Here is a 19,968-nt window from a genome sequence, read left to right as displayed (position 1 = left end):
CTTGTGATCTAGCCCTTGCAGGGTGGCCCATGCTCTGTGCTGCTGTGGGGTCCTGACCAGCCTTTCAGCCCTTAGACAGACTGCCCCCTCAGCTGAGTGCCTGGAAACTTGGGGTTTTGCTCCTTTCACTGGTCTTGTCTTTGGCCTTGAACTCCTCCTCAGTTCACCCTGTGCTCCCCTTCCTGATTCATGGCCATCTTCTTAGCTTCTGACCTTAAAGCTCATTTTTTTAGTTAACGGCTCTCCTTATATCTGATTCCTGGTCTTTTTTTTCCTGGTGCTCCACTCTGCCTTCCCAAGAGTTTTGCTCACTTTCTGTTTACACTCTTGCCAGCTGTCCCAGGTCTGTTATCTGTTCATTTCACTGAGTCCCTGGTATCCCATACTGGGTGAAGGCCCCGGGGCTATAATGCTCTCCACCAAGTCACTTGAGTCCTCAAGACAGATAAACCAGATACAGACTTCTGCTTCTCTCTGCAAAGCCCTAGCAGTTACTCTTCTCCAAATGGAGCACAGAGAACTGCTTTGGTGCTGGTCTGACTTACTGATCTTCACATGCTTCTGAGCAGGAATTATTAGGAACTGTTGTCAGTAAGATGTCAGGAGCTTATCAGTGGATTCAGATTATGTATCCAAAGTTCATATCAGAGGAAAAGGAGATCTGGTTATCTATCTATCCATCTATCTATCATCTCTACACCCAACATGGGGCTTGAACTCACAACCCTGAGATCAGAGTCACATGCTCTTCTGACTGAGCCACCCAGGCACCCCTGATCTGGATATATTTTTTTTTTTTAATTTTTTTTTTTCAACGTTTATTTATTTTTGGGACAGAGAGAGACAGAGCATGAACGGGGGAGGGGCAGAGAGAGAGGGAGACACAGAATCGGAAACAGGCTCCAGGCTCTGAGCCATCAGCCCAGAGCCTGACGCGGGGCTCGAACTCACGGACCGCGAGATCGTGACCTGGCTGAAGTCGGACGCTTAACCGACTGCGCCACCCAGGCGCCCCGATCTGGATATATTTTTATGCCAACATTTTTTTGGATAATATATTCACATAATTCAAATATATATATATGTTCTAAGTGAAAGTGTCCATCTTATTCATATCTCTTACCCAGTTTCCAATATCCTGTCCCACAAGTAATCAGTGTTCTATTACTTTCTTAGTGGCAAATTGCATTATTGTTCATGATTACCTGCTTCCCCTCCCAGTGGGAGGCTTATACATGCCTGACCTATTGTCAGTAGACTTGATTATGTGACCTATGGAACCATTCCCTGCAAGACGCACATCTTTCCCTTTTGTAGTCAGTAGTGGTCATGTGACTTGCTTGGCCAATGAAGTATGGGCAGAAGTATTATTTGGTTCACACTCATGTAGACGATTTCACAGCTAGTTCATGGTTTCCCATGTCCCTTTCCCTCTGCCATGAAACCTGCCAAGTTCCCTTAGGGTCTGGTTCAGCAGCCTGGTCTCACAGTGCTGGTGATATGGATCAGAGCTGAAGCCAATCTATGTAATGGACATTAGGTGTGAACAATGACAACAAAAAGTTGGATAAGCCACTGAAATGTTTAAGTCACTTGTTAGAGCAGCATGACTTAGCCTACCCTGAAAGTTATATGTAAGCATTCTTAGGAATATAGATTTCCTTTTTTCTCCTTTCTTCCACCAAAAGTAGCTTTTTACATACTTTATCGTACTTTGTTTCTTCACTTAGCTCAAATCTTGGAGATCTTTCTGTATCAGTACATCATAAACTTTTTTTTTATAGTTGTATAATATTCTACTGTGTAATTTTTCAACTAGTTTGTTACATTTGGATTATTGCCATTCTTTTACTAATAGTTCCACAATGAATAATCTTGTACACATTTCATATGTATGCAAATATCTATGTATTGGATAAATCCCTCCATGTGAAGTTATTAGGTCCAACAGTATATGCACTTTTAAGTTTTGACAAATGTTGCCTAATTCCCCCTTGCTAGGGATTATATATATCAACACAGGCTCCCTCTCCCAGCATATGGGAATGCCTCTTTTCTCAAAACCTCAACAACAGAATATGCTGTCATTTGAGATTTTTGCCAGCCTGATGGTGATAAATGCTACCTTCATGTAGTTTTAATTTACCATTTAGTGTAGGTTTAATCTTACCATGAAGGAGACGGAGTATGTTTTCAGGGGATTAAGGAAAAATCCATCTGTATGAACTTTTCCCTGACCTGGATGCCTTTTTAAGAGTTCCCTGTTCTGTGTCTGGAGGGTAAAACGAAGTAGATGTCCCATGAGCACTATTGATGATACTGACCCGCATACAGTCTTGCAGCGTGGCCCCTAGCCAATCAATAGCTTCCACTTTGCCTCCTTCAACTATCATTTGAGTATTTTGTTACCTCCTCCTTGAGGCCACCCCAACTTCACTCATTTACGTCCCCACTGGGCTTCTCTAGTGCTTATCAAATGGCAGTATAATTACTGTAGTACAGTGACCACGAGCTCACAGAAGACAAGGACTCCAACTCCTATCCCTGAATTCCAGAACCTAGCCCTAGTGCCCTATAATCCCATCAGATGAATGAGTCAATGTTCCCCCTTGGCCCACATTCTACTCCTATCACCTCCAGGTTACTCTCCAAAAGGACTTTTTTTCAGTCACTGTTTCCATAGTCATGGCTCTGTGGGAGTCATCAGTGCTTGCTAAACCCTGTTCACCTCTGCATCCTTGGCATCCTGGAGGCTACACTTGCAAAGGCCTCCTGCTGTGTGTGGGAGGGCCACGTGACCACGTCTGGCCAGTGAGGTGTGAGAGGAAGTGAGGCGGGGCTTCCGGGCTGGAGCAGTCAAAGCCCCCTGGAATGCTCTAGCCTTTTTCTTTCTCCCCTTTGGTGGCTCTGGCGTTGTAGGCGGAAGCCCCACACTGCCTCCCTGGCTTGATGTCAGAGAAAAATAAACTTTTAAGCATTAAAACCATAGGGATTTTGGAGTTATTTGCTACTGCAATCGTTTTAAACCCATTTGGAAAAATTGAGCTCCTCCCAGGCAGGATTCTCGCTTACCTAAGTCTATGTGGCATCTTTGAAAGATCATGGGCTGTGCGGGTTGCAGTACCCCAGTTACAGTACAGACTACAGGATACAACAACTTTGGACTACTTGCCCTTTCCAGACTTTATCTCCTCATTTAAAGTAATGGGGATATTAATACCTGCCTGTCTGGGGCTTAAATGAGATAATGTATATAATGAATCTAGTGTGTAAAGGGTGTTCAGTCCTAGATAGCTTTTATTATAATTCTTAACATTGTAATTATTTCTGCCCTGAGTCTTGGCCCACACAGGTATACCGCAGCCTTCACTGCTCCTCATATCCTATGATCCAGTTCCCTTCTGCCCTCAATGCCCTGAGCAGGGTCTCTCTGATCTGGGAGATCAGAGCCCCAACCCCTCTGTTGGGTGTGGGAGCCCCGGATATACGTGCAGGTGATGATGCCACAGTCATCTTTTCAGTTGGCGTCTCCCTTGCTGTGGATGACTCACTAGCTTAGTGTGCTCAGCCATAGAGCTGCCCTGTTCTGAGTGTTTTGTAAGTCATTTGGAGATTCAAGTTCATTCTTCTAAAATACCACTTCTGTTCCCATGTGTTTTTATGCCCCCCTACCTCCCCGCAACCCTGCCCTGCACCATCCCTGCTATAGCAGAGTCATGGAGCTGTTGTTGTCTGTCTCCCTCAGCCAACTGTGAGCACCTCCAGGGCAGGGTCTATAGACTTTTCCTCACTGTCACCACAGGGTCTAGCACACGAGACACAGGAGATGGAATAATAAGCCCTGCAGAGGTGGCGGATCTCTAAGCTTCACACAAGGGCTGAACAGGAACCTCAAACAGTTCTTCCAGAGGCTCTTAGCAGCAGCATACTGTGGCAATCAGCAGGGGGCACATTCCCACCACAGCCACCTAAGGAGGGGATGGGTTAGGCCATGTGTTGGATCTCCAATTAATACCCTAGTTTGGCTGCCTGACCATCCCCAGAGCTGCCACAGGGCATGAAGGTGGGCACTGGACTAGCAATAAATTTCATGCAGGATCAACAAAACCTTCTACCAAACTAGGTTTTTTAAATTTTCTTAATGTTTGTTTATTTTTGAGAGAAAGAGAGAGACAGAGCGTGAGAAAGAGAGAGAGGGAGACACAGAATCCGAAGCAGGCTCCAGGCTCTGAGCTGTCAGCACAGAGCCTGAAGCAGGGCTCAAACTTCCCAAATGTGAGATCGTGACCTGAGCCGAAGTTGGACGCTTAACCGACTGAGCCACCCAGGCGCCCATGTTTTGTTTGCTTTAAATTGTAGTGTTACTAAACATAAAGAATTAAAAAAAAAAAGTCAGGTTCTGTCTCTGTCTCTCTGCCCCTCCCCTGCTCTCTCTCTCTCTCTCAAATATAAAACATAAAAATTTAAATTGCAGTGTTACCAACCCTGTGGCATGACTGAGGTTAGGTCTCTGTGTAAGACACACAGTGGCATTAGCATTACACAGGGACAGGAGATGGCTTCCTGGGAACCCAGCAAGAGGTGATAGCAGCCACCTTCCTTTAGGAAGCTGTGCTGTGGCCATGGTGATTCCTTTCTTTGAGCTAAGAAATTACTAGACATCCCCAAAGTTATGGCCTTTGGGAATAGTCAGTTCTCTTAGAGGGCCAGCCAATATCACCAGGCACCTAGCAGGCTGGGAGATCAGTGAAATTCCTGGCCAAAGCCTCGGTCTGTTCCTCCAGGGAAGGCTGGCCACGGCACTCCAGGCACCTAGCCATTCATTCACTTGGACGCCTGCCAGCCCCTCTGGGTTGGGCCAGATGAAGATTTGCCACATTTGAGGCTCCTCTGCTACAAGTGTCACCTGGTTTACCTTTCAAAAGAAGCTGGGGCAGCATCAAGGGCAAGTGCAAGACCAGCCCAGTTGGAGAAGAGAACTGTGATTTTATTTATTCGATTTGCTAAGGAAGATCTTTATGTCTGTGTCTGTATTTATCATCTTATGTACACATGTATGTATCTTTCTTTTTCTCTCTCCCTATGTGTGTGTGTGTGTGTGTGTGTGTGTGTATCTATATATAACATACATAGAATTCAGTTCCCACAACATCATAACAAACTACACTTTATACATGAGGGAATTGGAGTTTAAAGGATTACATTCCTTTGCCCAAGGTCACCCAGCTAGTAAATATTCGTACTACGATTTGAACCTGGGAGTAACTTGTCCCAAAGTTTTTGCTCTTTCCCACTCTTCCACATGGTAGAAATGACAAATTGGCAGGGAGTATGTTATGAAAATCAGAACAGGGTGTTCTTCAGGAATGTGGCTATTCCACAGTGTCATGTATGGGTATGAGACGGTAACCACCCCAGCCATCTAATGACTCCAGCCAGGCTGGACAAATATTCAGAAATTGGCATGAGCCGGGGGCAAACAAGTGTAAAGAGGAACCGGGCCAGTCCTGTGAGCAGACGGAAAGTTCTGTTAATTAGAGACAGACCTCACTTCCTTTGACTAGCTAGGGAGGAGGGAAGAGGCGAGGCACAGGTAAAAGAGAACAACAGTATTCAGGAATGAAATGAGGGATCAATGGAGGAAGGACAAGGAGGAAGGAAGTCTGAGTGATTTTCAAGAATGCCTTCTACTCTGAGTTGCTGGTGTGGAGGAAAGAGCACAGACTTCTTTTGGGCAAGTCCCTGAGTCCCAGTCTCCTTATTTCTGAAATGGGGCCATAACATTTAATCTGTTGTGAGGAGTAGGGCTAATGAACTTCGAATAGCCCCCAGTGGGTACACCATAAATTGTGTGTCTTATCATTAACTTCCCCGCAGTGCTCTGCTTCTTGCCAGCTGTGCTCTAAGGATGGAAAAGGATCCTCTGCGGTGACTGCTTATCAACAGGTGGCCTCCTAGAAAGTTGGAAGAGCCTCCCCACCCTCCAGGGTGGTGTGTGCCATTTAGTTTACACCCCCTCTTTTCACAGCCTCTGGCTGCTCTGGAGAGACTGCCATGCCTTTCCATTTATGATCCTAAGAATGTGTGGCTTTTCAGTCCAGTATCTTTGGTTTATGTGTTCTGTAGTGCCGGAATCCTGAAACTATGGTCTCACGGGATGCTCCACAGCAGAGCGGATGCAGCTCAGAGGCAGGGAGCAAACCCAGAATCAGACAGAGAGGGGGACGGTTGGAGGACAGATTTCTGCATCACTGGGCTGACAAAACGCTAAGGAAACAACACAAACAGTTGGTCAAGGATCAAACCCTAGGTTCTACATGTGAGGGTGCCTATATGAAATGTGCCGCGAAACAGACCGTGGGAAAGTTGGCCTTTCCAATAGGAGGCAGTCACGAACGTGTCCTTCAATGGCAGGTGATTAACTACTGAGTGCACCCGTGTGTGTGTATCTAATGTTCTGGAAAGCCATTCTTGCCTTACCCTGTCTGCGCACTGCTCCCACCTTCCCCCTCTGACCCAGTTTCCAAGGTGAGCATCTTGCCCAGATCACGTTCCTTTGCCTACAGCCCTTCAGAGGCTCCCTTGTCGCTGCCAGAAGAAAACATGTGTACACGTGAATATAGTTTATGGGGCCCCGTGACGTGGTCTGTGTGCAGCATTCTGACCACACTTTCTACCTCTCCTCCTGCAATTTGGGCACTGTTCCACTGGCCTTCCTGGAGTTCCAGTGCACAATGCAGGGCTCCCCAGCCCTCTGCCATCACTCGTGCTCTCAGATCTGCCTAGAGTTACTGCCCAGCTCCCCTCCTGGTTTTCTCCTGGTTTTCTCCTGTTCTATGCCTACCCATCCTCAAACGTTCTGCTCAGACCTCACCTCCTCAAGGAAGCCTTCCCTAACTGCTGCTCCCCAGGATCTGGAATTCTGGAGCAGGCTACCTGGGCTTCTATTCTGGCTCTGCTCATTACTAATTCTAGGATCTTAGACAAGTTTCCTTTCTCTTGCAGTCCTCAATTCCTCATGGGCAAAATAGGAATACCCACACGAACTTTGCCATAGGGTTGTTCTGGGCTTCAATGAGTTAATACCTGTAAAGCATTGAGAACCATGCCTGGCACTTGGGGAGCCTCAGTGCTCATAATCATCACGGCGGTTACCACACTGGATTATAAACGTCCTCTTAGGCCACTGACTTCCCAAAAGATAAAAGGCTGGCAGTGTTCAGTTTTGCGTCTCCTCACCCAGCCCTGAACCCATACGTGGGTGTCTGTGGCATGTTTGCTGAAGTGACTGCAGCTTACAGAAAAGCATGGCGTGCTCAGATCACCAGACCCTCCAGGGCTCCCCACATCCGAGCCCCACAGGCCCCACTGGCAGTGGACATAAAGGCACTGTCTGCTAGAGGGGTGACTCCCGGTCCAGGATAGGTAGGCCCAGGGCAGGAGGCAGGTGAGGATCCTAGGGCTGTACCAGGTACAAGATGGGGGTGGGGGGCACACCATCCTTGGGAAATGGCCCGTAAAGGAAGCCTCCACGGTTTGGCAGGGGCGATGGCTTATGGGGCTGCCCTGTGCTCCAGGAGGTAGAGGGTGGGCTGCCTGCTCTCACCGCAGACCCCTAACGGGGGTGTGTTAGGATCGAACAGGGGCTGTGATGATGTTCACCCAGCTCTTTGCTCAGGTTCCCAGAGGCTCCCTGCTGGCCGGAGCTCCTAAGGTCCAGGTGAGGCGAGAACTACCCCTGCCTGTCTGGGGTGGGGACGGCGAGGGGCGCTCACTGAGGACAGTCAGCCATGTCTTGCCTCTCAGGAAGCGCTGTTCTCAGAATGCAGCTTTGATTCTTTTGGATCACACGAAATGTTTTCATTTTGCATAATCTGCTCACACTCCCTTTGCCAGAGATTGCTCGAAGCCCAATCTGTGCTTCAATTTCACAACATGAGACCCGGCGACCTCTGTATCTGCTTTCTAATTCCAGCCCACCCCAGGCTGACCTTCCTTCCTAATTTATATTTCACACGGCCAAACTTTTTATTCTATTTTTAAATATTTTTGAAATACATTCCTGCATGCTGCTTCTGAGCCTTTGGCAAAAAAAACAAAAACCAATCAACCAACCCAGGAACAGCTGAAATACAACAATTCCCTTCTGGTAGGCATTGGACATGTGCCTGCTTTTGCGCAGTGAACTGATTATACAGGAGGCCTTCGTCTAGGAATTTCAGGACACGGCAGAAGCCCATCATGGAAGTCACGGTCGCTAATCTCCCCACCGTGTCAGCACCTTTGCCCCCAGACCATCTCTGTGCAACTCCACACTGAGGACTCCATTTCCCAGAGTCCACTGGCACTGGGCAGCCACTGCCCCATAAATCAATGTCTTATTGGTGGGGATGCCCGCTCCTTCCTTACCTTTATTCCTTGGCCGAGACTTTCCAGGGAATTAATATCCAGCCCTTCCTTGCAGGCCTGCAGGCAGGAAATGACCTTCTGACTCTCCATTTTGCCAGCGCGGATGGTGAGACTGGCCAGGCTGCCGTGGAAGAATTGAGCAAACCGCGGTTTGGTGACTTCTCCTCCTAGAAGTGAAAGAAGCACGGTCATTTGCCCTGTGGAGATGAAGCACCACTTCAAGGCCACCACCATCTGGCCAGGGAACCAAAGACACAGTGACTGTGTCCCCTCAACCTGAGCTCTCCCTTCAGAGCGGTGAGCTCAGCGGCCGCACTGCCGTCGAGAGGATATCATCTGCCGCCAATACCTTGGCACTCCCCAGCTGCGCCTGATTTAGAAATCCTGGAATTCCTGAATTTTAAGCAGCTGCCTTCAGAGCCATGAACTGCTTTAGAACACAGAAAGGGCCTAGAGAGTAAAGGTAGGAGGGAGCAGGAAGCGGCCGCTGATGCCAGGCCTGCTGTGTGTCCGGCTGTCTGCTAGGGACTTCATCTGAACAAGCCTGCAAAGAAGGAACTGTCATTTCCCACTGACACCTGAAGAAACCCGAGACTCAGCAAGGTTGAGGTTCTCGCCCCAGGACACACAGCTGAACGCTGCAGCTGGTACCCTAGTCAGTCCCAGTCTGTCTGACCCCAAAGCTGGCCTTTGCTTCCCTATAGTCTACAAAGAGGCTGGCAGGCAGTCAGGGAATCCTAGAGCCCTACATCCACGGCCTCTGGCTCTCTTGCAGTAAATTGGTTTTGAGCCCACTTAAATTCAAGCTCTTTGGCATGGAAGGACTTCCTTGATTCTGTTCTACCTCTGACTTTCTTCTCATTGCCTGCATCTCGTTCTCCACTGTTCTATCGGCTGGGCCAAGTCCTGAGGTCAGGCCTGCTCTTCAGCACGTGAGGCTGTTTAATGCTGCTGGTCTCAAGTCCTCTCCTCTCATTTTCTCCAGGTCTCTAAAAGCTTCCCTGAGGTCTATTGGAATCCTCCTCCCCCACAGCCTTCCCAGGGCCCAGGCCTGTTCCATCTCTGAGCAGCCCACACGGACAGCCCAGCCTTGATCTTGCTCTCCTGTTTGTTCAGCGGGGTGGCAGGATGTATAAGAAACGCGGATGTGGGTCGAACTCCAGCCTTGCTAATTCCCGGGGAAGGTTTTGCAAATTCTCAGCCTCTGCTTGCTTGTAGGGGACAATTCTGGGTTTTGCCTCCTGGCTCTCCCGCCCTCTCTCAGAAGTCTCCTGCAGTGTGTCCCCAGGGAAGTGTGCTCCAGTGGGACACCACCACCAAGGGCGAATTTCTGACAAGTTCTACTAGACTAGAAAGCTACAGTGACTTCTCTGCCCTCAACAAGCTACTCTGAGCCAGCAGAGCCTGGACCTTAGCTGGAGAGTGGGGGGAGGGCTCTCCCCTGGTCACCCCACCTCAGCCCTGGGGTAGTAGAGACTTCTAATACCTGCCTTCCTTTGTTCTTCAGAGTTCTACTTCTCAGGGGCTAATCCTTCATTATTCCAATTCTCCGTTAGTTAATAATTCTTTGTATTTACCTGTTGAAACTACGGTGTAGTTCTTCTCTCCCGACTGAGTCCACACTCAACACCCTCTCCATTTGCACACATACTTTGCTCCCACTTGTTCCTCTTCCCCCTAAGGCACCACCTCCAAACTGCTTACATTAGGCAAATCCCATCTCCTGTCCCCTGCTGCACACAAAACCTTTCATGAGCCACCCTGCCTACCACGCTCTGTGTCCTGAGCCCCCTGCTCACTGTGTCCTCTCCTTGCCCTGTGCCTTAGAGCGCTGACTTCATTTTCACATCCCCTCGCAACCCAGTGTTGCCAATGGTTTACACGTGTGCGTTTTATGTCCTCAACAGCCTGTTACTGTGCTTCTCAACCTTGGCTGCGCATTTTAATCATCTGGGGATCTTTAAAAAGTCAACCTGATTCTGGTGCTGGGTCCTGCCCCGAGAGATTGTGACTCAATTGGCGTGGGGAGTTTCAGGAGGTCCTCAGGTGTGTTAAACGTGAAGTCAAGGTTAGGAATCACTGGCTAGAAGCTTCGTAGGTTGGGCCTCCTGCACGCCCCTGTGTGATCTCTCTCCTTTCTGCCACCCGCCGGCTTACCCTTGCAGCCCTTTGCAGGGTGCTAGAATGTGTTTGTTAAAGTCTCTCTCCTGGATGGCAGGGGGCACTCATGCATTATTCATTTTAATGAAGATGATACTGAGCAGGTATTAGGGGCCGAGGGCTGCACCAGGCACTTTGCCTAAGTTGACTCATTTATTCCTCTCGACAACACAGGGCCTCTGTGTCATCCCAGCATCCTGCACTCTGCCTGGCACCCAGCAGACATTTCAAAACTGTTTCCTGAACTAAAAGAGACGGTGAGTTAATGCCAGCAGAGTACCGGGCATTGTGGTGTCTCCCCAACATCCATCTCTCCTCTGCTTTCTTGTCGCAGCGCCCAGAGGTTTGGCCGAGTGGACTTGAATTCCAGGGATGGATTCTGTTTAGTCACGGCGAATCAGGTTTTCCTGTTTCCCTTGCTCTAGTGACTGACTCAGGTGTCGACTTGGGACCCAGTACCACGATGAAGCCAATCGGTGCCTGCGTCCACTAAATCACAGAGGCTGGCCCAGGAATAATCATGAGACCAAATTAGGCCAGTGAGTTGAGAGGAGAAATTAACCAGCAGCCTTTGGGAAAAGAGCTTTCATTTTCTCTCCGGAAAGTTTCTGGAACCTGCTCTTGCTCTCTTCCCTGGAGATGATTACGTGACGATGGAAGGCTAAGAGCTGCTGCAGCCATCTTGTAGGCCGACGAGGGATGACCAAGGTGACACATGAAGGAGAGAAGGGCCAGGAGGATCCTAGCAGAGTGCTGAGTGGACCTCCTCACTGCTCTACCACAGGGCATCCTCAGCTGTGGGAGCCAATCATCCGTCTTTATGGCTTAAGCCCTTTGACTCACACTGTTGTTACCTGCCGCCAAAAGTGTCTTCACTTTGGAAATGAAACTAGAAGGTTCTATTGAAGTACTCAGTCCACGGGGAACTCTAAAGAGATTTGGCTTTGAGGAATGCCCTGACATGGCAATGACTTGGGAGTAGGGGGAACCCTCCTGAAGCCTTCTGATCTTAGTTATCAAAGCACCCATGGGTAGGGTCCTCCGTGCCATTAGTGTATTCCTATTCTAGCAAAAGGGGCACTTCTGTGGACCTGCAGGAAGAAGGGTGTGTCTTGGGTACAAGTCGCAGAGTTGCCACTCTCCGGGGCATTCAGAGGGTCATCTCTTCCCTGCTTTGTCCACCCCACTGTCCCCTTAGAGCAGCAGATACAGCAACTATCATTTACTGGATATGAACTACGTTTCCAACACTGTGCCAAGTCCTCAAGATACATCATCTTACTGAATCTTCACTAAACACTTGGATACGAGGTACTTATTCTATCGTTACAGTGGAGCAAACTCAGATTGAGAGAGAAGTTAGTGGCCCGAGGCCACACCAGTAGTGAAGTATGTGCCCCTCCAGTGTGAGCACATTCACTCCTGCACGGGGCCAGCTGGGGCATCCTGTTGTACCAGCGGCCCCATCCAGAGTGAGGTTGAGAGAGAGCCCTCTGTCATCCAGTCCCCTGAAATGCTCACTCTGCAGCACCAAGTTTATTTATTTAAAAAAATATTTTTTTTACTTTTATTCATTTATTAGAGAGAGAGAAAGAGCACACGGGGGGGGGCGGGGAGGAGCAGAGAGAGAGGGAGGCACAGAATGAGAAGCAGGCTTCAGGCTCTGAGCTGTCAGCACAGAACCCGACGCGGGGCTTGAACTCATGAGCTGTGAGATCATGACCTGAGCCGAAGTCGGACGCCTAACCGACTGAGCCACCCAGGTGCCCCTGCAGCTCCATGTTTAAAGACCAAACTTTGTGACTCTCTTGGATTCTTAGACATTTTCCAACGCACCATTTTCTCTCAGCAAAACATTCATATTCTGTATTTTTCACTCAAGAATCCCACATCTGTGGTGCACTGTATTTATTAATGATGCAGCTCCAGGAAATCAATTCAATTAGCACTTTGCAATAGGAGGCCAGCATAAAATTTGAAATATATTTGCACTCAGGGGTGGTTGTGATTCAGGATTTAAAAAATAATAGATACATTGAAAATCTCTTTTTAATATCTGGGGTGTCTTCGTAAACCACATGGCTCCTCTGTTAACATTTAGACACAAACATGCTCATGAATTATTTGAAGGAAAAAAAAAACATAACCTGATTTCTTACACAAAGAACTTTCTCTAAATGTTTGCGAATGTGATTTTGGATTCTTGAGGCTAGATCTGCACACATTTTTTTTTAAATTTTTTTCAACGTTTTTATTTATTTTTGGGACAGAGAGAGACAGAGCATGAACAGGGGAGGGGCAGACAGAGAGGGAGACACAGAATCGGAAACAGGCTCCAGGCTCCGAGCCATCAGCCCAGAGCCCGACGCGGGGCTCGAACTCACGGACCGCGAGATCGTGACCTGGCTGAAGTCGGACGCTTAACCGACTGCGCCACCCAGGCGCCCCTGTACACATTTTTAAAGTGTTTGCTGAATGTCTAGCCCTCTGTTATATTCAGTTAATTATAAGATATAGACCATGCTCTCTAGGAACTTACATTAGTTGGGAGAATAAAGTGTAGACAATGGGAAGATAAAAATCTAAGAGTAAATTGCTAGTACAATAGATGTTCTAAGGCAGTGCATGATTAATTTCCAAACAAATGGCAGAGATGATGTGTCCTACAGATCATAGGGGAAAGAATAATAGCCATTGTTTATGAGGCCCTTAAAATATGGCAAGTGCTTTCATGTTCTATTTTATTTAATACTTAAGTGGCAGGATAGTATGTTTGAGATCTTAATCTGTCTATTCTTTTGATTTTTTCCTATTTCTCCCACCTTACCCTCCATTTATTATTTTTTTTTAATTTTTTTTTCAACGTTTATTTATTTTTGGAACAGAGAGAGACAGAGCATGAACGGGGGAGGGGCAGAGAGAGAGGGAGACACAGAATCAGAAACAGGCTCCAGTCTCCGAGCCATCAGCCCAGAGCCTGACGCGGGGCTCGAACTCACGGACTGCGAGATCGTGACCTGGCTAAAGTCGGACGCTTAACCGACTGCGCCACCCAGGCGCCCCTTTACCCTCCATTTAGACACATATCTGGCTTTTGCTCATTGCCACAGGGAGGGTTGTGACAAGGAGAAGAGCAGATCGGGCTTAAAGCTGAGCTTCTTCCTCGGTTTTGTTTCCAGCAGCCTAAGTCCTTAGGAGGATGGAGAAGATCTGGGTAGGGATCAACATTTGGGGGAAAATAGAGGAAGAAAATCTGGCTTCCCCCAGAGGAGAAAATGTTGCCCTGGACTGGGGATGGAGGCTGGCAGGGAGGCAGCAGAGGGGGATAAGGCACAGGGGTGCTGAGTGAGGCACCTAAAGCCCGCCACCTGCGCTGAGCTGGGGCTGGGGAGCATTGATGCTGGAGGGAATGCCTGCCTGTCGCATCTGGACAGACAGGCAGATGGACCGCAGATGGTCTTACAGAGAGAGCATGAGAAGCAGCGAAGATATTTTTGTGCCCTCAAGGAAGGCAAGGAAATGCTGAGAGAGCTGCCAGGCCAGAAGGCCCATCAGTGACAGGACCAAAGAGGCGAGCACCATTTCAGCGGACACCTGCTTGGGGAGAGGGCTGGGGGCCCCCTCAACGCCCTAGCCCCACATCAGTACTCCCCAAATCGATCAGCCCCAAGGAAATGGAAACATTTCTAATTTGCCAAGGTTAAATCTCCCCCACTCAGATGGAACAGGGGTTTGAAATGAAACTAAGATGGATGTAGAAAATAAATAATTTTTCTTTGTGAATTTTGATTCTTACCTGCTAAACGTATAACTCTTTTTACAGATGATGTTGCACATTTAGATAACTTGCCCAAACCACACAGCCAGGAATTAGTGAAGCCTAGATTCAAACTCAGATCTTGCTTGCTTCCAAGGCTTTGACCTGCATGCCATACAATAGATGTGGCTGGGAGGGCTCAAAGAGGACTCCTTGGAGGATGTAGTAATTGGGCTGCTTCATAAAGATGGGGACAGTCTGGGACCGACACAATGCCGGGAGAGACTGTCCGAATAATTGGGTTCTGTGGACACTGGGTTCAGCAACAACTCCCAATGATTTGTGTCAGGTTTTCTGGGAAATGCAGTTGTCTTGAGAAATAGTAGTATTTGGCAAACGTGATTTAATGTAGCTTGTATTCTGAGCCAGAGTTTGCACTGGGGATGAACTCCCCCTCAGCTTTCTTTCAACTGAGAGGTGGGGCCCACCCACCTCAATAGCTTTTCAATCAGTAACATCCACTTCCCTCCAAGTAGAAGATCCGTGGTGTGAGAATGTGCTGTCTCCTCCCTTTGTGAGGTGTGTGCAGGACGCTGCTGGTGCTTCCTTTCCCGCCGTCATTCCCACAGCTGTTTAGTCTGAGAAACACACGGTGGAGTGGGTGCGACATTCCCTCTTGCTTGACTCGAATGCTGCTCTATGTGTGGCTTGTGGATGGGGACGCCCCTCAATGAACACAATTTCACGGATGGTTGGGTATCAGTTTTGAGCAATGCAAATGGCGAGACTGTCTGAAATCTCGCTTTTCCTCATTTCCTCCTGTCAGTGATGGAGACACCCATGGAACGCAAAGACTAAGTGAAGTGTGTAATAGACCCCCACAAGCTGTAGCTTCACAACTGTCCACGCAACCCAGGGGCTGCAGGGGACTTGTGGAGATGGATGACCTGTGGTCGTGGCCAGCCACGGCCATTCTCAGCAGGTTTCTCACCCTTTTTTGTTTCTATGTATCCCCCTCCAGCCGTCCCAGCAGACATTTAATATGTGGCATGTTCTAAGAGAGCAAAACATATGACTATAGATGAGCCCAAAGTCAGCTCTGTCGGGTTGGGGACCTGAATTCATGGAGTGGATTATTATTATCCTATATTATCCAGGATACCCCCTTCCTTCTCCAGATGAAGAACTAAGGAATATAGAGGCAAGACACTTTTCAAAGACCCAGAGCAGCAGTGAGGGTCTGGAATTTTCTTCCTATGGCTCCAAACTCAACCCTCCCTACAGTGAACCACAATGCCTTGAGGGGCCTGTAGTTCCTTTTAGGCCTCAGCTTGGACATTGTCCAATGTGTGGGGAAAATGCCCTGGGGGTTTGTACAAGTGATTTGGCTCCAGGTTTCAGAATTGTCTGGTCTTCTGTACTTGGGTATGAAGCTCCATCTGGCTTTTTACATGTCCCTAGAAGCAGAGGTGGTGTAGCAGTGCAATTAAGGATAAGAGTTCTGGTGGCAGAGGCCCAGGTGCAAATCCAGGCTCTGTGCGACCCCTAGTGAGGTACTTCTCTTCTGTCTGTTTCTTCATCTGCACAATGGGGATCCCATTCTCACCCAGGCAATAGGGTTGCAAAAGGGGAAGACATGCATTTAGCTCGGCACAGGGCAGGTACTCAAAAATGACAGCTAGTGGTAGAGGGACAGCATGAAGCAAGGAACTCCAAGATCAGATTACATCATGTGAGTTTTCACTTTTTCTTCAGTGGCCTCTTTCCTTCCTTCTGGTGTATCTCTTAGAAAAACTAAGACAATACTGTTTTTGCTCCAAGCCCTTGTCAAATTTTAATTTTTTTTAATTTAATTTTTTATTTTTTACAATTTGCATCCAAATTAGTTAGCATATAGTGCAGCAATGACTTCAGGAGTAGATTCCTTAGTGCCCCTTACCCATTTGGCCCATCCCCCCTCCCACCACCCCTCTGGTAAACCTCAGTTTGTCCTCCATATTTATGAGTCTCTTCTGTTTTGTCCCCCTCCCTGTTTTTATATTATTTTTGTTTCCCTTCCCTTATGTTCATCTGTTTCGTCTCTTAAAGTCCTCACATGAGTGAAGTCATATGATTTTTGTCTTTCTATGACTAATTTCACTTAGCATAATACCCTCCAGGTCCATCCACATAGTTGCAAATGGCAAGACTTCATTCTTTTTGATTGCCGAGTAACACTCCATTGTGTATATATACCACATTTTCTTAATCCATTCATCCATTGATGGACATTTGGGCTCTTTCCATACTTTGGCTATTGTTGATAGTGCTGCTATAAACATGGGGGTGCATGTGTCCTTTCGAAACAGCACATCTGTATCCTGTGGATAAATGCCTAGTAGTGCAATTGCTGGGTCATAGGGTAGTTCTACTTTTAGTTTTTTGAGGAACCTCCATACTGTTTTCCAGAGTGGCTTCACCAGCTTGCATTCCCACCAACAATGCAAAAGAGATCCTCTTTCTCTGCATCCTCGCCAACATCTGTTGTTGCCTGACTTGTTAACGTTAGCCATTCTGACAGGTGTAAAGTGGTATCTCAGTATGGTTTTGATTTGTATTTCTCTGATGATGAGTGATGTTGAGCATTTTTTCATGTGTCGGTTGGACATCTGGATGTCTTCCTTGGATAAGTGTCTGTTCATGTCTTTCACCCATTTCTTCACTGGATTGTTTGTTTTTTGGGTGTAGAGTTTGATAAGTTCTTTATAGATTTTGGATACTAACCCTTTATCTGATATGTCATTTGCAAATATCTTCTCCCATTCTACTGGTTGCCTTTTAGTTTTGGTGATTGTTTCCTTTGCTGTGCAGAAGCTTTTTATTTTGATGAGGTCCCAGTAGTTCATTTTTGCTTTTGTTTCCTTTGCCTCCAGAGACGTATTAAGAAGTTGCTGCAGCCAAGATCAAAGAGGTTTTTGCCTGCTTTCTCCTCGAGGATTTTGATGGCTTCCTGTCTTACATTGAGGTCTTTCATCCATTTTGAGTTTATTTTTGTGTATGGTGTAAGAAAGTGGTCCAGGTTCATTCTTCTGCATGTCGCTGCCCGGTTTTCCCAGCACCACTTGCTGAAGAGACTGTCTTTATTCCATTGGATATTGTTTCCTGCTTTGTCAAAGATTAGTTGGCCATACGTTTGTGGGTCCTTTTCTGGGTTCTCTATTCTGTTCCGTTGATCTGAGTGTCTGTTCTTGTGTCAGTACCCAACTGTCTTGATGATTACAGCTTTGTAGTATAGCTTGAAGTCTGGGATTGTGATGCCTCCTGCTTTGGTTTTCTTTTTCAAGATTTCTTTGGCTATTCGGGGTCTTTTCTGGTTCCATACAAATTTTAGGATTATTTGTTCTAGCTCTGTGAAGAATGCTGGTGTTACTTTGAAAGGGATTGCATTGAATATGTAGATTGCTTGGGTAGTATCGACAGTTTAACAATATTTGTTCTTCCTATCCAGGAGCATGGAATGTTTTTCCATTTTTTTGTGTCTTCTTCAATTTCTTTCATAAGATTTCTATAGTTTTCAGTGTATAGATTTTTCACCTTTTTGGTTAGATTTATTCTTAGGTATTTTATGGTTTTTTTGTGCAACTGCAAATGGGATCAATTCTTTGATTTCTCTTTCCGTTGCTTCATTGTTGGTGTCTAGGAATGCAACTGATTTCTGTGTATTGATTTTATATCCCGCAACTTTGCTGAATTCATGAATCAATTCTAGCAGTTTTCTGGTGGAATATTTTGGGTTTTCAAATTTTCTTATTAATATAATCTTTGGAAAGGGGAGCCTGGGTGGCTCAGTTGGTTAAACGTCTGACTTCAGCTTAGTCATAATCTCATGGTTCATGAATGCGAGCCTCAAATCAGGCTCTGTGCTGACAGCTCAGAGCCTGGAGCCTGCTTCGGATTCTGTGTCTCCCTCTCTCTCTGCCTCTCCTCCACTTGGGCTCTGTCTCTCTGTCTCTCTGTCCCTCTCTCTGTCTCTGTCTCTCTCAAAAATAAACTTAAAAAATATATAATCTTTGGAATAAGATACAAAGTTAGAAGTACAACCCAGTTATACTGTGTTTCCAGACATGAATTTTAAAGCTGATTTCATGTATTAAACTAAGATGCCCTTGCATCAAATTAACTCCATTGCCTAGAACAATCTTCTCTTGATTTGTTGATACAGATAATACTAAGGAACACCTTGTAAGTCATCCCTGTGTGTCAGACCACAAACCACATAGCTTTGTCAAAACAGCTTCAAAACTGGGATGTGGGGTGCCTGGGTGACCCAGTTGGGTAAGCATCCGACTATTGATTTCAGCTCAGGTCATGACCTCACAGCTCGTGAGTTCAAGCCCCATGTTGGGCTCTGTGCTGTCAGTGCAGAGCCTGCTTAGGATTCTCTGTCTCTCCCTTTCTCTCTGCCCCTCTCTCACTCACTCACACACACACACACACACACACACACACACACACTCTCTCTCTCTCTCTCTCTCTCTCTCTCTCTCTCTTTCTCTCTCTCAAAATAAATAAATAAACTTTAAAAAAACAAATGGGATGTAATTCAACAAACATTAGCTATTGACCTACTAGTGGAGGGGGAAAGGTGAGGAGAGGAGAATCTGTGAGAGCAGACAGTCCTTGCCTTCTGTAAACTCATGGCCTGGTAGGGATGGAGACCTGCATCTCCAGTGAGATATTTCCCAAAGAGTGCTCCAAGAACGCTATTTCACAAAGAGTGAGTTCCATAGTGAAATGAGATTGAGAAACATGGGTTAAGTAATATCAAACAGAATGCTTCATTGGTGGGCTTTTGAGAGCTTTTAATATGCTAACAAGCATTGTGACTCTCCAACGTGGTCCTGTGGGGATAATTTATGCAGTTTCCCAAACCTGACCATGGCCTCCTTGTGAAAGGGGCAGCCTATGGAGCTGGAGCTTCATGAAGCCCTCCTTGGGAAATGCCCACCTGAATGTAAGGCAGACTATGTTAGCACGTGCCTCTTGCTTCCAGCAGCAGAGACCCTGGGGATGCAGAATAATTTCAACACAGACTTTATTAAGAGAATTTGTACTAAATTAGACCAATCTTATTAAGTGAAGGCATGTACTCCAAGTCCCTGCACTAATTTTAGTGTCTGGCGACAAGTTGACCCGGAAACATGTACCAGATCTCAGGACCACATGTGGCCCCAACTCGCCTCTGAAGATCACATACTATTGATTATTGCCACTCTCAGAGTTACTTCTGCCTTTTTATCTCACTTTTGACCATTCCTGTTCTTTGCCTTGACTCCTCCCAAAAGCCACAATGGGAGTTCTGTATCCGTCCTTTAACAAGAGGTTCTAATTTTTAGCACCATCCCTTTCCGTATCTCCTGTGGCTTTATTTGTTAAGTAGGGGGTAGGACTCAGCAAGAGCTCTCCTCATCTGAGACCAGGATAAAGTCACAGTCAGGGGCAGGCAAAGCTGAACACTCTAGGAAGGCCAAGATCCAGAGCACTGGAGGAGAGTCCCCAGCAGAGGTAGGGATGAGGTGGTTGCTGGGGATGAGCAACAAGTAGGGAAGTCTGTGATGAGATCCACCAAGAGTAGATGAGGACCAGTGAGGGAGCAGGTTGGT

General features: G+C 47.0%; 1 protein-coding gene across 2 annotated transcripts in view; it reads right to left on the bottom strand.

The window, feature by feature from the left end:
- CLSTN2 (calsyntenin 2) overlaps window positions 1-19,968 on the bottom strand; it is a 614,269-nt gene that overhangs the window by 20,401 nt on the left and 573,900 nt on the right. For both annotated transcript variants that reach the window (XM_040480332.1, XM_040480333.1), the window contains one exon: window positions 8,410-8,576. In XM_040480332.1, coding sequence (XP_040336266.1) covers window positions 8,410-8,576 — 167 coding nt within the window. The remainder of the gene's footprint in view (window positions 1-8,409; window positions 8,577-19,968) is intronic.

The sequence above is a fragment of the Herpailurus yagouaroundi genome, unplaced genomic scaffold (assembly GCF_014898765.1).
Source record: "Herpailurus yagouaroundi ecotype Mexico unplaced genomic scaffold, PumYag 159, whole genome shotgun sequence".
NCBI lineage: Eukaryota > Metazoa > Chordata > Mammalia > Carnivora > Felidae > Herpailurus > Herpailurus yagouaroundi.
Note: the sequence above shows the minus strand (reverse complement) of the source record. Positions and strands in the feature narration are given on the sequence as shown.